At 40.6% G+C, this 19,710-nt stretch overlaps 1 protein-coding gene across 1 annotated transcript in view; it reads right to left on the bottom strand.

Moving 5' to 3' along the window:
- nampt2 (nicotinamide phosphoribosyltransferase 2) overlaps positions 1-5,010 on the bottom strand; it is a 41,317-nt gene extending 36,307 nt beyond the window's left edge. The window contains 2 exon segments of the mRNA XM_059944892.1: positions 132-275; positions 4,830-5,010. Coding sequence (XP_059800875.1) covers positions 132-275; positions 4,830-5,010 — 325 coding nt within the window.
- Positions 5,011-19,710: the final 14,700 nt, after the last annotated feature.

The raw sequence follows: 19,710 nt of genomic DNA, 5'->3' as shown, positions 1-19,710 counted from the left end.
CGCATTTATTTATTGACTGGAAACCATTGCGTGCTTTGAAATAGTGTATTTGTCATCCACAATCAAATTTACATTGTAAAATACCAAAGAAAAAGACATTCAATTTCAAAATAATATTAAAAAGATTCGTATCTCCTGAGATGAAGCTCCCCTGTAAACAAAGTCATTTAATTTGAACTCCAGACCATTCAAACTTCCAGATGTTTTGTTTAGGTACATAGCTGGAACCTTGTTTCTTGGTATGGTAGCAACAGTGAAGGGATACCATACCTGCACTAGAGTAGACTGTTGGAAAAAAGCTGTTCAGGTTCATTACTGCTAGATTATTATGGAATAGAGAAAAAAAACAAAGCTAAATAAAGATAAAAAATTTTAACTCACCAAATCTCAAAGTGTATGTACGCACGCTTCTATTACTTTTCTGATAACACATGCCAAATGTGTGCCAAATGTTCAATATACTAAGGCTGATAGAGAGATAAGAGCATATGTTATTCAAGTAGAATTAGGCCTTTCACCTCAGTAAGTCTACTCTGTCATTTGATCATGGCTGATTTATTTCTTTCCCACTGAACCCCCATTCTCCTGCTTCCTTTCCATAACCTTTGAGACCCTTACTAAAAAACATCATTTTAAATACACTCAGTGACTTGGTCTCCACAGCCATTTGTGGCAATGAACTCCACAAAATCATCACACTCTGTTCTAAATGGACATCCTTCTATTCTGAGGGTGTGCCCTCTGGTCCAGGACCTTCCCACTGCTGGAGACATTCTCCCTGACCACCTTGTCCAGCCATTTTGATATTTGATAGGTTTCAGTGAGCTCATTCTTTAAACCCCAGTGAAATCGGGGCCAAACTCGTAAAACACTCTTCATATGTTAGCACTTTCGTCCCCAGAATCATTCTTATAAATCTCCTCTGGACTCTCTCCAATGCCAGCATAACTTTCTTTCAATAAGGGGTCCAAAACAGTTCATGAAACTCACAACTTGGTCTGACCAATGCCTTATAAAGCCTCAGCATTACATCCTTGCATTTATATTCTAGTCTCCTGGAAATGAAAGCAAACATTGAATTTGCCTTCCATACTATCAACTCAATCTGCAATACCTGTGCGATCATGGACTATATACAGATTACAACAGAGGAATTGTTTGCTGTCTTGAGGCAAACAAAGATGGATAAATCCCCAGACTATTACAATGTGTTCACTTGGACAATGGGGTTTATTACAGTGGCCATAGCTGAGATATTTAAAACATCCTTGGATATGAGTGCGGTTCCAGAAGATTAGAGGATAGCTAATGTTGCTCCATTGTTTAAGAAAGGCTCAAAAAATAAGCCAGAAAATAATAGGCCAGTGAGCCTGACATCAGTAGTGGGTAACTTATAGGAAGATATTCTAAGGGACTGGATATAAAGCTATTTGGATAGACAGGGACTGACTAGGGTTAGTAACATGACTTTGTGTGTGGCTGTGTCCAAACAATTTTAGAGTTTCTTGAGGAACTTACCAGGAAGGTTGATGAAACCAAGGTAGTGGATGTCACTTACATGGACATGGGAGATTGGTCAAGAAGGTTCAGTCATTTGGCATTCAGGATGGCATATTGGCTTTGTGGGAGAAACCAGAGAGAGGCAGTAGATTGTTGCCTCTCTGACTGGGGGGTTGTGACTAGTGTTGGGTCTGTTCCTATTTGTCATCTATATCAATGATCTGAATAACAATGCAGTAAGCTGGATCAGCGAATTTGCAGACGAAAGCAAGATTGGGGGTATAGTAGACAGTGGGGAAGGTCATCAAAGCTTGTAGTGGGATCTGAACCAGGTGGAAGTATGGGCTGAAAAGAGGAATATAGAATTTAATGCAGAGAAGTGTAAGGTTTGCACTTTGGGAAACCAAACTAGCTTACGACCTACACAGTGAGCTGTAAGGCACTGAGGAGTGTGGTAGAACAGAGGAATCTGGGAATATAGATCCATAATTTCTTGAAAGTGGCATCACAGATAGATAAGGATGTAAAATCAGCTTTTGGCACATTGGCCTTCATGAATTAAAATATTGACTACAGGAGTTGGGATGTTATTTCGAAGTGGTGTAATACATTGATGAGGCCTTATTTGGAATATTGTATGCAGTTCTGGTCACTTGCCCACAAGAATGATTTCAATAAGATTGAAAGAGTGCAGAAAAAAATTACAATGAGTTCGCCAAGTCTTGAGGACCTGAGTTATAGAGGAATGTTGAATAGGTTAGGACATAATTCCCTACAGTTTAGGAAAATGATGGGGGATTTGAGAGACAAAAGTATCCAAGATTTTGAAGGGTATAGACAGAGTAAATGCAAGCAGGCTTTTTCCGCTGAGGTTAGGTAAGACTAGAATTAAAGGTCAAGGTTAAGGGTGAAAGGTGAAATGTTTAAGGGGAACATAAGGGGGAACCTTTTCACTCAGAAGGTATGATAGCATGGAACAAGCTGCCTGTGAACGTGGTGCATGCGAGTTCAATTTTTAAGAGAAATTTAGGTAGGTACATGGATGGTTATGGTCCGGATGCAGGTTGAAGGGATAGGCAGATTAATAATTTATAATGGATTAGATAAGACAAAGGGCATGTTTCTGTGTTGTGGTGCTCTATAACTCCATCAAGTCTATGTTCTAACCTTTAAAGAACCCTGCAACAGGACTCACAAGTCTCTTTGCACCTCTGATTTCTGAATTCTCTCCTCATTTAGAAAATAGTTTATGGTTTTATTCCCTCTACCAAAGTCTATGACCATAAGCACTCAGTGGCCACGTTATTAGATTCAAAATGTATCCATCTGAGTTGGCAGATGGTGACAAATCTCCTTCAGCATTTTACTAAATTATTACCTTAAGTTATTTGCTTAATTCTGTGGTAAAGTTTAAACTAAAACTGACTTGCACAGAACAGAGCCATTCTAAGGAAACAGGCGAAAAGAACAGTAGAATGCAAGGGGTCATTGATAAGTTCGTGGCCTAAGGTAGAAGGAGTCAATTTTAGAAAACCGAGCAAATTTATTTTTCAACATAGTCCCCTCCTACATTTACACACTTAGTCCAGCGGTCGTGGAGCATACGGATCTTGGACCTCCAGAAAGTGTCCACAGCAGGGGTGTTTGATAAGTTTGTGGCCTAAGGTAGAAGAAAATGAGTTATACAGCTCTCATTACATACACATGCAGTTCAACTCTTTCAGTGATTATTCAGGAAGTTTGAAGTTAATAACATCAGGGTAATTGATAAGTTCGTGGCCTAAGGTAGAAGGAGATGAGTTATTAACTTCAAACTTTCTGCATAATCACTCTAAAAGTTGAACTGCATGTGCATGTAATGAGAGCTGTATAACTCATCTCCTTCTACCATAGGCCATGAACTGATCAATCACCCTTGCTGCAGACTCTTTCTGGAGGTCCAAGATCCGTATGCTCCACGACCGCTGGACTAAGTGTGTAAATGTAGGAAGGGACTATGTTGAAAAATAAATGTTCTAGGTATTCTAAAATTGACTCCTTCTACCTTAGGCCATGAACATATCAATCACCCCGCGTATACTCTCAGTGTCCACTTTATTAGGTATATCAGTTCATTAAGGCAAGTATCTAATCAACCAGTTATGTGGCAGTAACTCAATGCATAAAAGCATGCAGGCATGGTCAAGAGGGTCATTTGTTCAGATCAAGCATCAGAATGAGGAAGGAACATGATCTAAGTGACTTTGGCTGTGGAATGATTATGGGTGTCAAATGGGGTCATTTGAGTATCACAGAAACTGATCTCCTGGGATTTTCATGCACAACCATCTCTAAAGTTTAAATAGAGTGGTGCAAGAAATAGAGAAACAACCAGCGAGGAGCAGTTTTATGGATGAAAATGCCTTGTTAATGAGAGAGACAGTAGAAGAAAGGCCATACTGGTTCAAATTGACAGGAAAGTGACAATAACTCAAATAACCATGAGTGACGACAGTGGTGTACGGGAGAGCATCTCTGAATGCACAACATGTGAACCTTAAAATGGATGGGCTAGAGCCGCAGAGGACTATGAGCATATACTCAGTGGCCACCGAGTGTACTTCCCTACACTGTATTTCATCTGCCTCTTCTTTACCCATTCTCCTAACCTGTACAAGTCCATCTGCAAGTTCCCTTCTTCCTCTACATTACCTGCACCTCCAGCTGTTTTTGTATCATCCACAACTTGGGAACAATCGTCTATTCATTCCATCATCTAGATCATTAACATGTGGACTCAACATTCGTCACTCTAGTTACTATCAGCCAACAAGAAAAAAAGGCTCTTTGGCCTTCTGAAAGTCACCCAGTTTTCTATCTATGCTAATAGCTGTCCTGCAATATCATGGGCACCTATCTTATTTAGCAGCCTTATATATGGCATCTTGTCAAAGGCCTTCAGAAAATACAAGTAAAAATCATCCTTTGACTCTCCTGTCTGTCCTGCCCATTACTTCCTCAAACATTTCCAATAGGTTCGTCAGACCAGATCTCCCCTTAAGGAAACGATTCTGACTTCATCCTATTTTATCCAGTGATTCCAATATCCCAGAACTTCATCCTTAATAATGAACTCTAAAATCTTACCAATGCCTAAGTCAGGCTAACAGGCCTATAAGTTCCTGTATTTTGTCTCCGTCCCTTCCTAAAGAGTGGAATGACACTTGCAAACTTGCAGTCCTCTGGAACAATTCTGACTTTATTGACTCTTGAAAGATCATTACTAATGCCCCCACAATCTCTTTCCGAACCCTGGGGTGTAGTCCATCTGATCCAAGTAACTTATGTACCTTCAGACCTTTCATTCTCTGAAGTCCTTCTCTTCAGAATCTGACTTTCTAGAACTTGTGGCATGTTGTTGCTGTCTTCCATACTGAAGACTGATTCAGAATAATTATTTAGTTCACCTGTCATTTCTTGTTTCCCTATTATTGCTTCTCCGGCGTCATTTTCCAGCAGTCCAATGCCCATTCTTATATCTCTTTTACTATTTTTATGTCTAATTACCTTTTGCTTTTTTATTATTGGCTAGTTATTCTTCATAATTCATCTTTTCTCCCCTTATTGCTCTTTAGTTGCTTTCTGTAAGCCTCTAAAAACTTCCCAATTCTCTAGCTTCCCACTATTGTTTGTAATATTGTTTGCCCTTTCTTTTGCTTTTATATTGTCTTTGAATCCCCTTGTCAGCCATGGTTGCCTCATCCTCCTTTTAAAATGCTTCTTCTTTGGGATGAAACAGCACAGAAAGATGGCCTTTAGCTCAGAGTTAACAACAACCAGTAACCATGGGTGTGTACAGAAATTCTAAAACAGACTAATTTTTTCATTCTTCCCACATTCTCAGCAGCTCCTCCTATAATTTACACATGCACTGCAGACAATATGCAATGGCCAATTAACCTACCAAGTCACATACCCTCGTGATGTGGAAGCAAACTGGTACACCCGGAGGAATCCCACACAGTCACAGAGAGAATGTACAAATTCCACACAGACAACACTGAAGCTCAGGTATGAATCCAAGTCTCTGGTACTGCAAGGCAATATTCTATTAGCTCTACTGCAGTGCTACTTTCAAGTGGAGATAATATGGTTTTGGAAACTGGGGCAGGATAGAATTGTATTTGTTCCTTTACAAACCAAAAAGCAAATATAGAGAAGGGTACCATCACCCACTGAAGATTCCTCTAATTCTACTTCTGGCACTTGCAGAATATTGTTTGTCAGTGAGAAGCACAATTAGGAGGCAAGAAGTAATTAATATAGATTTTTTTAGCCGATGACACAGAAAAGTAAAGACTATGCCTCTTTTAAAACTAATTTGGAGTTCACTGAAATCTTCAGCTTGAAAATCGTCTTCACAATTCCTAATGACCTTCCCCTCTCTGGGACAGAATGTTCTGTCCTCAGTAAGGGCTTCACCTTTGCCCCCTGCACCTACACCTCAGTGGGTTCCATACCCACCATGATGCTGAGCTCTTCCTCTGCTGCCTCCTTCTCCATGCCTACTTCTTTAACAAGATCTTTCCAGCCTGCACTGATGACCCCTTCTCCCGTCTTCAATCCTTCTCCGCTTTCTCTTCCTGGACACCCTACTCTGGTCTCCTGCCTGCTCTTGATTTTTTCATTGCTAACTGCTGATAAGACATCAACTATCTCAACTTTACTACTCCTCTCTTCAATTCTAAACTTCCTCCTTCCGAATGTACTGCTCTCCACTCTTTCCAAACTAATCCTCACTTCACCATCAAACCCACAGATCAGGGAGGTGCTGTCGTAGTCTAGTGGATGATATCTACCTTACTGAGGCCCGACGACAACTTTCAGACACCTCCTCTTACTTACACCTTGAACAGGACCCCACTAAGGAGCACCAGGCCACTGTCACCCACATCATCACAGACCTTATTAACTCTGGGATTTTCCATCCAATGCTATCAACTTTATAGTTCTCTTATCCCACACCTCCCATTTCTACCTCCTACCTAACTTCCACATATCTGCCTGTTCAGCTAGACCCATTGTCTGCTTGTTCCTGACCCACCAAACTTATATCTGCATATCTTGACTCTGCTTTATCCCTCCAGTTCAGTCCCTTCCTAGTTACATCCATGACACTTCACACACCCTTGATCTTTTTAATGACCAGGTCATCTTATTTTTGCTATGGACTTTGCCTCCAGCTTCCACCCCGCCCTCAAATTTACTTGGTCTATTTCCACCTCCCTCCCCTTTCTTGATCTCTTTGTCTCTATCTCTTGAGACAGTTTATCTACTAACATCTGTTATAAACCCCTCTGATTCTTACAACTACCTGGACTATACCTCTTCCCACCCTGTTACTCGTAAAAATGCCATCCTCTTCTCTTAATTCTTCTGTCTCTGCCACATCTACTCTCTGGATGAGGCTTTTCATTTCAGAACTAATGAGAAGTCTTCCTTCTTCAAAGAAAAGGCTTTCCTTCCTCCAACATCAACTCTGCCCTCAAACGCATCGCTTCCATTTCATGCATGTCTGCCCTCACCCCACGCACCCACATCCTATCAGGGATAGGGTTCCTCTTGTCCTCACCTACCACCCCACCAGCCTTCATGTCCAGCACATAATTCTCCTTAACTTCCGCCATCTCCAATGGGATCAACTTTCCCTACCCCCAACTTTCCGCTTTCTGCAGGGATCATTCTGTACGTGTCTCCCTTGTCCATTCCTCCCTTCCGGAACTTATCTTTGCGAGTAGAACAAGTGCTATACCTGCCCCTGCACCTCCTCCCTCACTACCATTCCAGGGTCCCAAACAGTCCTTCCAGGTGAGGAGACACTTTGCCTGTGAGTCTTTTGGGGTCATATACTGTATCCGGTGTTCCTGGCATGGCCCCCTGTATATCAGTGAGGCCAGATACAGATTGGGAGACTGTGCCGAGCACCTTTGCTTCACCTGCCAGAGAAAGCGGGATCTCTCATTTCAATTCTACTTCACATTCCCATTACTATATGTCAGTCCATGGCCTCCTCTACTACCGTGATGAGGCCACACTCAGGTTGGAAGAGCAACACCTTATATTTCATCGGGGTAGCCTCCAACCTGATGGCACAAACATTGATTTTTTTAACTTCTAGTCAGTGCCACTCATCTTAACCATTCTCCCTTCCTATTTCCCTATCTCACCTTATCCCCTTACCTGTCCATCACTCCCTCTGGTTCTCCTGATCCTTCCAGGGCCTTCTATCAGATTCCCCCTTCTCCAGCCCTTTATCTCTTTCACCAATCAACTTGCCAGCTTTTCACTTCAACTCTCCTCCTTCCCCAGTTTCACTATCACCTACTACCTTGGATTTCTTTCACCCCTCCTCCCCACCTTTTTTTCTAACTTCTCATCTCTTTTTTCCAGTTCTGAAGAAGAGTCTCGGACCAAAACGTTGACTGTTTACTCTTTTCCATAGATGCTGCCGGGCCTGCCGAGTTCCTCCAGCATTTTCTGTGTGTTACTCTGGTTTCCAGCATTGGCAGCTCCTCGCTTGTTTGTTCTTCAACTTGACGTGCTGTCTCTACCCCCAAGTGGCTGGCAACCTAGTGTTTCCTGAGCTTCTCTCCTTGATAATGGTGCGTTGGTGGAGTTGGGTGCAGCTATGCAACGACATCCACTAATGTCCAGAAATTCTGCCAGGAACAGCCATTGTGGCTTAATACTAAGCATGGAAAAAAATACTTATTGCAATTTGTCAAAAACAATTCCATATATGTTCTCTACGGTAAATGTCATTTCCTTCAGGAAGAGCTTTAGTTTGAATGCCCTTTGTGTTCTTGAAGAAAATTATAACACATTTCAACCAAAGGAGTCCTGTAGAGATTTTTTTCCCACTCATAGGACATTAAAGTTAGTTCATAAATAGGTGCAAAGCCACAATTCATTTCTTTTCTGTTTTGTTGTGCGAGGGAAGGGGTTATTTAGGGATTGATGGTCTTGTTATGTTTTGTGTGGGGTTGATGTTCTTTTATTGTTTTTGTGTGGAAGAAGGGAGTTTGGGGGTTGGTGATCAAGATGCTGATCTCCTTTGTGGTGGTGGGGGGTGGGTTTGATGTTTCTCTCTGAATGACTTTCATGTTCTTTCTTTGCTTCGTGGCTGTCTAGAGAAAATGAATCTCAGAGTTGTGTACTGATTCATACATAATCAATGAATCGTTGAACAATTCGTAAACAGTAAGTGATAAATTCAGATACAGAATAAATAAGTTTTACAAAAGATAAATCAGTTTTATTAAGTTAAAGAATTTTGGAAACTAAAATGTATCGGATTTTTGTAAAACCCAAAATTGTCTTTTAAGCAGTGGAAATTTCCTACTTTCCGTAAGACCATAACACAGAGTACCAGAATTAGGTCATGTGACTCACTGAGTCTGCTCCAACTTTCAATCATGGCTGCTGGTTTTCAATCCCAGCTTCTCCCTATAACCCTTCACACTTTTACTAATAAATTTTAAGAGGACATCCCTTTATTCTGAGACTATGCCCTCAAATCCTGGACTCTCCTACTAATGGATGCATCCTCTCCACATCTGTTCTATCCCAGGCCCTTTAGTATTAGGTAGGTTTCAATAAGATACCACCTCATCCTTCTGAGTACAGGCCCAGAGGCATCAAATGCTTCACCTAAATTCAACAACCTTAGTCTTCAAGTACTGAACATCATTAGACACCTACTATTCACTTGATACAAAAACTACAGATTATCGAACTGCCTCAGATCAGTAATATGTTATTTAGTTGTCATTGTGAGCAGAGTAATAGCTAAACCTTCAAATATACCTTTGCAATCTCATTCAGTTTTCTGTGCTTTTGTTTTTGTTGCAGATTGGCTGGCTGGGGTTCTGAGTGGGCAATGTGCTACTTTTTGTGTGAGGAGGGGGTTACAGGGGTTTGGGGTTTGATGTTCCAACTGCCACTTTTTTGCGTGGGCAATCTGTTAGTTATTTTTATGCAAGGGAGGGGTGGGAGTTTGTGATTTGTGAGTTTATTTCTTTTTCCTTTTTGTTCACGGGAGGGGGTTGTTGTCTTTTTGCTTCATGACTCCCGTGGGTCTTCTGTATTTCATGGCTGTCTGGAGAAGACAAATATCAGAGATGTATTCTACATGTATACTTTGACAATAAAATGAACCTTTGAAAATTAAGCGTGAAATCTATGAAATATATATCATGTATTATAATCTACAATACAAGAGAGCAAGTACTATTAGAACACCAAATCCCAATGTAATGATGCATGAATATCACAAGATCCAGGTGCAAGTATTGTTTCTCATACAACCATGAGGTCTCACTGTTGAGAACTTTTCATTTCCATTTATAGTTTAACTACTAAATCAGAATAAAAATATATTCTTTATCAGAATCAGGATCTACTGCTAGGATTAATCCAAATGGAACTACTCTTGCATTGTAATAGATTTTCTACTGTTAAAATGTATCACCATCCTTCCTCATGAACGAGAGAGAGTGCTAGAAATGCTGATAGATCTGTTTGGCTTGCTGAATCCTTTCCCTTGCAACAACTGAGCCCGTATGAGATATATTAATAAGAGAGATTGATAATGACTATGGAAATACTAATGAAGAAATCTGTCAGAAAACAGATAACCTCAGACAAAATGCCAACTCACTTGATACCAGAATTGATAATATGAAAAAAGATACCTGAAACTGTTAAGTGCTGCTTGCATTTCACAGACCACAAGAGACACAAAATGTAGACGCTTTGCATCAATACATTTTTGAATAATTAAACTGAAATTATGCTACAGTTTGGTAATAGGAAATCAAATACCATGATCTTCATCAGTGATGTTGCTGCTTAAAATAGACCAAACTTCAGATATGGAAGTATTGGAATAGTCTCAGTCAGAAAAAAAAATATTGTTTACTTGATCAAATCTCAAGAGCCTTTTTCTTGTGATCACTAATGGAAATTAGATGTAATTGCTTTACCACTTCAAACTGTGATGACTTTAAGTGACTGAACCTCTGTTGAAGTTGGAGCGATTGTTGTGACAGAGACAATAAATGGAAACCAAATGGGAAGAAAGATTTGGTAATTTGTCAATTCATTGTAATCAAGGCAACAATGGCTATTAACAAAGTTTGTTTTATTTCTACAAAGGTGAGAAAATATGCAGAATAGGAAATCCAGAGCAACACACACAAAATGCTGGAGTAACTCAGCAGGTCAGGCAGCATCTATGGAAAAGAATAAATAGTTGACATTTCGGGCCAAGACCATTCTTCCTGCTTACAGATTTTTATTTCTCTAAATTTACCTCATTGTACATGTTTCTTCAGGGTGACAGAGGGAGATTCGTCTCCACCAAATGAGGGTAAGACGCTCTTTTCAACCCTAGCCTTCATATTACACTTGGGCAAGGTGTAGCTCCTGCTTAGCCGATTAGGGTCAAATGGGAGCAAGTGGGGATGGTCGTATGAGCAGCTGGTGCACATCACAGTTCCTGGTTATGCGGCCACTGATGTCAGGCAGAAAATCTCTGAAGAGTATTGGTAATGGCTGGGGTCATTTGTCTTGTAAAGACACTGCCAGAAGAAAGCAAACATCTGCTGTCTATTCTTTTCTATAGATGCTGCCTGGCCTGCTGAGTTCCACCAGCATTTTGGGTGTGTTGGCTTTTCTACCCTTGCTCTATACAGTAACTGGTAAAATCTGATAAAGATCCAAGAAAATTATTCAGCTGCTCTTCCATCCCACAATGATCAACACAATAGACCTCTACTTGCCCCATTAATAATGATAACAAGAAGGAATAAGAGGTGAGATAATTACTGGAAACAAAATCACAAGAAACATGTTCATTTGTTCATTATGTGTCTTGTCGTATGTCATGGGTGATCATGGTCTTTCCATGACCATGATTGTTCTTAGTAAATTTTTCTACAGAAGTGGCTTGCCATTGCTTTCTTCTGGGCAGTGTCTTTTCAAGATGGTTGACCCCAATCATTATCGATACTCTTTCAGAGATTGCCTGCCTGGTGCCAAAGGTCACATAACCAGGAACTATAATGTGCACCAGCTGCTCATATGACCATCTACCACCAATCACGTGACCCTGATTGGGGGTGGGGGGGAGCTAAGCAGGAGCTACACCTTGCCCAAGGTGTGACGTGAAGGCTAGGGGTTGGAGGGAGCGCCTCACACCTCCTTTGGTAGAGACCAATCTCCACCCTGCCACCCGCAAGAAATATGTACAATGAGATAAATTTAGAGAAATAAAAATCTGTAAACAGTTCTTTGAATGACTCAAAGATAAAGGCAATGAAAAACATTTTGCAAGAGCCTATGCCAGGCAGATGATGCTGTCTCAACTCTTCCTGGTATGTCCCAAAAGTTTATAAATAGAAGTTTCATACAGTGAAAGCTCTGTGGTGATAGCTGGTGAATTTTAAGTAGGTTGGATTATGTCCTGCTATGTCAGCTGGCATTTGAAAAGAATTTAAGAGTTATGCTAAATTGTGATGGGCCTACCCTTCACGTTTGCGCAAATTTTGATCCCACGTCAACAAATATTCTACTTGATAAATATTTCTCCAGAATATACTGTGAGCCATAGAAAACAATTTCTTTGAACTCACCGTTATTTCCATTCTGGCATTCAAAGTAAAAGTGGATTTTACAGGTGTCTGGTGGATACTGTTTGAAATGAGACAACCGAGAAACAAAAGAACAAAAACTGGTTAGTTTTGAAAGATCAGTCAGCCACTTCAAGTTTCAATGAATTTTTTCATATCACAAAATCTTAAAAGTACAGTGGTACAGCTATTTGATTTGCCTCCTTGCACTGCCAGAAACTCAGGTTCAATTCTGTCCTCAGGTGTTGTCTAAGTGGAGCTTGTACATTCCCCCTGTGAGCACATTGGTTTCCCCTGAATGCTCAGTTACCTTCCACAGCTCAAAGTTGTGTCAATTGACAAGCTAACTGGCCAATATAAATTATCCTGTGGGCAAATAGTAGGGGTTGGGTGGAGGGTAATTGATGAGAATAAGAGAAGAATAAAATAAATGGGATTAGTGTAAATGAGTGATTGCTGGTTTGTGCGGACTTGTGGGCCAAAGAGCCTGCTTCCATTCTGGATCTCCATTATGGCAATCTTTTAAAAGGTTGGGAATGCATTATCATGTTGTGCAGGATAAGTGAGAGACAATCTGAACACAAAATACACATCAAATAAAGATAAAGGAAAAAAGAAAACAAAAGTGGCGATGAGTAGAAGTCAGCAAGGAGCAAAAGAGCCTCATTTACATCATTATGAACACAGATGGTAAAGATCTGACAGTTCATGTAAACAAAAAAGAACTCTTCAGCTCCAAGCTACAAAGAATGATTTAATACACAGACACAATATTCATTATCAACATGTTGTTACAATTCAGGACTGCAAGAAATAAGATATTGTTTCCACCTCGGAATTCCAACTGTTTATTTCCACTGGGGTGCAAGTTCGGCCACTTGTTTCAGGTGCTAGACCTTGCTAACATGCAAGTTACATTGTTCTCATGTTCAACTGCAGTTTCCATCTCCTAACTACTCAATTATTTTCTGCCATTCAGCATGAAATTTCAATTGCCATTAAATTGCTCTAACGTTCTCTCGTGCCCACCTTTGTACTCTTTGTTCTGGCAATATTCTTACCCTCACTGAGCTAGCTCTTTGAAGGACATCAAAACAAACAATATGAGCATGAGAAGGTAAGACGTCATTGAAGAAGAGACTTGGGATTGAAATACATAGGCAGTGGAACAAGGCAAGCACCATCCCACCCATGTAGGCAACGGTAATGAAGCGCTGGAGGAGAAAGTTGCAATCAACTTTGTCAAAATTAGTTGACAGAGCAAGAGAATGAGAAGGGAAAATTGAATACAGTGCTTTAAAATATTGACTTTGAATATCATTGGTGGCTTTAGGAGTCATTTTGGCATTTCAGCATCACTTCAAAAACAGGAAAGAGTGGAAGGCTGAAGAAATTCACTGAGGGTGCGTTTAGAAGAACACACTGATGTTGTGAAAGGACCTATGAGGATGACAAGCACAACACAGGTTTTCACTGTAGCTTGGTATACAGTTCGTGACAATAATTAATAATTACCAATTATAATATTTTGAATGGATTTCAAAGGTAAAGAGTTAGAGAGTTCACAGTAGAAAACTAAGAAACTACATACAGAATGGCTAGATGTAAAGAATCAAGTTTAGGGTCATGGCTAAGGAGATATTTAAAAGTGTGGCCTGTGGACTAGAAAAAAAAAGTGGGAAGCAGGTAAAGCTGAGGACTGATTGGTCTCAATCACTGTGGTACAGTCATCAGCAAATCTTTTTCCTCCTCTTGGCTGAGATCATGCACTATAATGGGTATCAAGAAGAAAATACTCTAATGGTTGAGGGCATCACACCTCACACAAAGACAGCTGAGGTTATCTCAAACATCCCAGCCCCAGGGCATTGCCACAGGTGCTCTTCAAAGCTCTGTTCCACAGCAAGCCAAGGCAACATTCAGCCATTGTCTTATAAGTATGCTTAATCCATTGAAATATCAGACGAACTCTAATCAACTATCCCAAACATTCAATGCAACATCCTACAGTGTTACTATTGACCAGAAACTCAATCAGACAAAGCAGGTCAGAGGCTCAGTATCCATGGCAGATACCTCACTCTCGGAAGCCTTACCACCACCAGCAAGGCATAAGTCAGGAGGATGATTCCCATTGGCTGGATGACTCTGATAGATCCTCTTGAAACTTACATTCTCAATCATGAAGGAGGGCAGTAGGAGTTTCTCTTACAAGTAATGCACCATCCTAACTTGGAAATGCACCATTGTGTTTATGACAAGTGGTTGGACTTTCCTTTTTATTTTGACTTTATGTAACATTTCAATGCAGAATACAACAGCTTTGAGGAGGTGCCTTCACTAGAAGAATGTCAGTGCTTTGAAGCAGGTGGCTCATCACTATCTTTTCGTGGGCAATTTGGAATTCACTAAATGCTGTACTTGCCAACAGCACCCACTGCCCAAGCATAATTAAAATTTCAATCCATGTGCTGCAAGCCAGTCACAAAAGGCCCAATCTAGAATTCAACACTATCTATTTTTAAAGCTCATGCTTTTATTTTCAACTCTGCTCCTTCACAAACTAAGTAGCCCTCCATTATCAGTGGAAGCTGTGATCTGGTATTAGAATTGTCTTCTTGGCTATGGAAAAACAGGTGGCTTGTCATTGTTTTCTATTAACAAAATTGAAACAAAATATATGGGAACTTCATTGTTCCATGAATTCAATTAGACTGAGTGATGTAAAATATTTTTTAAACTGCAGGTTCCCACAACTTATTTCTGATGTGAAATCAACAGGAAATAAAAGGACCAGATAAATATGGAATATGCATTTTCATAAATGTACAACACAACATAATATGTCACTGTGTCCAATTGAATTATGATATTGGAGCAAAGAAAATGAAGGCTACACAATCAAAAATGGAAGTCACGTCTTCATGTAGTAACTGTAGGTTAGTGCCATGAATGATCAATACAATTCAAATCAGTAATTAATATAAAAGCAAAGTTCATGCCATTTCTGTTTCTTTCTGGATTATTTATTGGACAAATTATCATCAAGGTGATTACCAAGGACAGATCTTTACTTATCACTGTACAATAATTTTTAAAAAAATAATGAAGGCAATTTGGAAATCTGGTGTACATAATTCTGCTTTGTGGTAGTCATCATTAAACTTAAAAATGCCTCACTCTTCAATCAAGGTAACAATTTCACTGGAACAGAAATGTGACGCCATCTAATCAAATGGAAAGTGAACCAGCTGCTGCAAAAATCAGAATAATTGCTTTGTACTATATCATTACTGGAATGCAGATTTTTGAATTGCTTCTCAATGTGGCAAATCTCCAGACTAATCTTGGGACAAATGCAAACATTGTAAAATGGTTGTTAATTTAATAATGATCCACCCCTGTCATCAGCCCTAAGTCAGAGCATCATGTCATCTTTTTCTGGGGCAATCCCTTAGGGTCAAGGATGATTTGCTTCCATTGTGGTTCTATGGGTTCCAAGAGCTAAAGGTGGGCCAGAAGGTGGGGCAGGGGATGCTTGATGGGCTAAGCAGGTGGATATTTGTGAAATGGTGTGTTCTTTCCATCATTTACATAGGGTTCATGTTCGAGATTCCTAATGCCACCTTCAATGCTCCTTCTAAATTTAGAATGATTACAACCAAGATGTTCCCCCAAAAAGTTGATGGGGATGTTACACTTAAGTCACTGTGGTTTTCAGAACATGCTTAAATTATTTCCTTCGTCCTCTTGGTCATCTCTGGTCATAATGGAACTGGGAATAGAGTATCTGTTTAGAAGCCTGGTGTTAGGAATGAGCACAACAAATTCTCTTCATCAAAGTTGACAGAATGTAACTTGGAACTCAATATTGGAGATGTTGACCTGGGAGAGGAAGCTGATGAAAGGTCACTCAGCCTGCCGAGGGGTCAATATCTGGCTCAGCTGTCAGGGATAAAGTAAGTTTGTTAGTCAAAGAAAAAGATGGGAGTTGAGGGAAGGAGGGCTCAGTAGCTGGGGAAGTGAGGAAGGAAGGCTTAATGGATCATGAGAGATGAAAGCATGAATAGATTTTTAATGCACCACTTGGGGATAAATCTGCTATTGTAATTCATCCATTTATATAACTCATGTAATTTTAGTTTCTACAGAATCAATCTGAGTGAAAACCGGTTGCAAATCCTAAACCCTGCTCAAATACCTACTTGTAAAAAGTGAAAGTCCACCTTTGCATTTTTAAGTATATCAGTTACTGAATGCTGACAGATTATAGCTAAGTTGAATCTAAAGAGCAAACAAGAGGAAATCTGCAGATGCTGGAAATTCAAACAACACACACAAAATGCTGCCTAGCCTGCTGTGTTCTACCAGCATTTTGTGTGTGTTGTTGAATGTAAAGAAATGGATTAAATCATTATCATCATCTACCTAGAATCATGAAAGAGAACAGAGGTTTCCTGCCCAAACAGAGCAAGTGCTGATCCTGCATGTACAAATCAACTGCAGGAGGCCTTACCACGTGTGCTTCAAAATCTGTAGTGGTCGGCACAACATTGTGGGCTGAAGGGCCTGTAACGTGCTGTAGATTTCTATGTTCTATTCATCGCTGGGTCTTTTAAATGAGCAGCCATTACCAGCAGGCTGTGAAGAATACTACAGCATGTTCTTATCCTCCCAGACACAGGACTGATATTGAAAGGTGGCAAATAAAATTAGTCTACTTTCTAATTTTGCAAAGGGGCTTCTCTTCGTCCACCATCATCTCTGCTCTCAAACGCATCTCTCCCATTTCCCGCACATCTGCCCTCACCCCATACACCCGCCACCCCACTCAGGATAGGATTCCCCTTGTCCTTACCTACCACCCCACCAGCCTCCAGGTCCAACGTATAATTCTCCGTAACTTCCGCCACCTCCAAAGGGATCCCACTACCAAACACATTTTTCCCTCCCCCCCCCTTTCTGCTTTTCACAGGGATCACTCCCTATGCGACTCCCTTGTCCACTCGTCCCCCCATCCCTTCCCACCAATCTCCCTCCTGGCACTTATCCTTGTAAATGGAACAAGTGCTACACCTGCCCTTACACTTCCTCCCTCACCACCATTCAGGGCCCCAGACAGTCCTTCTAGGTGAGGCGACACTTCACCAGTGAGTCGGCTGGTGTGGTATACTGCGTCCGGTGCTCCCAGTGTGGCCTTTTATATATTGGTGAGACCCGACGCAGACTGGGAGACCGTTTTGCTGAACACCAACGCTCAGTCTGCCAGAAAAAGCAGGATCTCCCAGTGGCCATACATCTTAATTCCACGTCCCATTCTCATTCTGATAAGTCATGGCCTCCTCTACTGTCAAAATGAATCCAAACTCAAGTTGGAGGAACAACACCTTATATACCGGCGAGGTAGCCTCCAACCTGATGGCATGAACATTGACTTCTCTAACTTCTGTTAATTCTCCTCCTCCCCTTCTTACCCCATCCCTGACATATTTAGTTGTTTGCCTGTTCTCCATCTCCCTCTGGTGCTCCCCCCCCCCCACCCTTTCTTTCTCCTGAGGCCTCCCATCCCATGATCCTTTCCCTTCTCCAGCTCTGTATCACTTTAGCCAATCGCCTTTCCAGCTCTTAGCTTCATCCCACCCCCTCCAGTCTTCTCCTATCATTTCTCATTTCCCCCTCCCCCCACTACTTTCAAATCTCTTACTATCTTTCCTTTCGGTTAGTCCTGACGAAGGGTCTTGGCCCGAAACGTCGACAGCGCTTCTCCCTATAGATGCTGCCTGGCCTGCTGTGTTCCACCAGCATTTTGTGTGTGTTGTTGTTTCTAATTTTGCGCAAAGTTGAATATTTTAGTGCTGTTCCTTATACGCACTTGTGAAAATCAATCATGGTTATACTGAGTCTTATTTCTACAATGCCATCCCCTGAACTATTAGAAAAAGGTTTTAAAATTTACTGCTGTAGCACCAATTACTTGTACAAGAGGCAACATAGTAATATTAGCATTCATTTACAGAATGACTCAGCCTGTCATCATGTCAGTAAGTAAGTTAGCACCAACAGTTAGCTATGCCAAAATATGCAGTGTAAGCAGATCAGGGACATGAATCAGCATTCAAAGCAGCGTAATGAAAGCATTGCTTTAATTGAAGCCTAACAATCATTCTCTTAACTACATGGGCTGGAGACAGGTTTTCAAAATTGTGCTGAGTACATGATTTTCAAATGTACTGGAAATACACAGGGGCAGGAAGTATCTTTGGAGAGTAACTTTGTTAACTTTTAAGAATCAGAAAATGAATATATTTTAAGTTGCAGGGAATGAAAAGTGTAGACAGAAGAAGGAGGATGCCAATGATACTGTGAAGATTGAGAGAGATGGAATGCCACAAAAAGCTGGAGGTGAAAATTATGGAAGAGCAGTGACACTTGTTCATCGGAGATGATACACCTGGAATAACAGAGAGAGAAAAGTTGTAGGAAATAGAGCAACATTGCACAGCATTTGTCTGAAATAAAAGCAAATTAGCAGTATCTGAGGAGAAAGACCCAGTCAATGTAGAAGTTTTATAATTTTATTCACCACTGGTCAGCTTTGATACATTTGGAAAGGATAAGTGTCTGTGATTGTTAAGTATTCATTCTCAAGAATTGTAACATGCCTTGCTGGAAGATAAGATTTTTTAAAAGTTCATTTTGGAATCCGGAAGTCACTGACAATCCCAGTATTTATTGTCTGTTCCAAGATTGCCTTCAGGAAGGTGATGTTGAACTACTCAACTATGTTATCAATCTTTGTTGGGACTTAATAATGTTCTCATTCAAAGAAGTGGGGAGTATTTCTGTACAATTCTAACATATATCATATGGATGGTGAAAGGTCATATAGTATCCAGCCTTTGATTTACTATTGTAGTTATGGTATATATGTGCTGATTGATCAGTTGATAATCAATGATTCCACAGGATATTGGTATTAATACCATTGAATGTCAAGAGGAGGTGGTTAAGCCCTCTTACGTTGAAGATGTTCATTGCAAGGTACTCTTGTTCCTTGAATTGGGACCTTAATTCAACTGTGTCAGAGAATATATAGAATTAAATTATCTGAAAGTTCTTCAAATAATGGCGTCTAATGGCAATTCCTCTGCTTGCATCTTCGAAAATAGCTCTATTTATGTCGCTAATATCTCTGTTTTTCCCTTTCAGGGATCTTTTGAAGACCCTGACCTGGAGTTACACACTGAGTTCTGTCCTTCACGGGAATGGGACATGTTCTTAGGGTTTCATGACTGGTTGCTATTCAATATACCAAGGACACGGCCTGGAAGATCAGTGATCCTTCAGGGTTATGGAATCTTTATGGCTCCGGAGGCGAGCCGACTCAATGTCGGTGCCTCCACAGGAAATTGGTGTGTCATGGGAGATGGAAAATCGAAAACAGCAAGATGTCTGCTGGCTGTGTGCCCAGAGACCCGAGCTCTTTGGGCACAGAGCTCAGAAAAAGTGACGCAACAGACTTTAAACATCGTAAACCAGT

This window comes from Hypanus sabinus, chromosome 19, assembly GCF_030144855.1.
Source record: "Hypanus sabinus isolate sHypSab1 chromosome 19, sHypSab1.hap1, whole genome shotgun sequence".
NCBI classification, from domain to species: Eukaryota; Metazoa; Chordata; class Chondrichthyes; order Myliobatiformes; family Dasyatidae; genus Hypanus; species Hypanus sabinus.
Note: the sequence above shows the minus strand (reverse complement) of the source record. Positions and strands in the feature narration are given on the sequence as shown.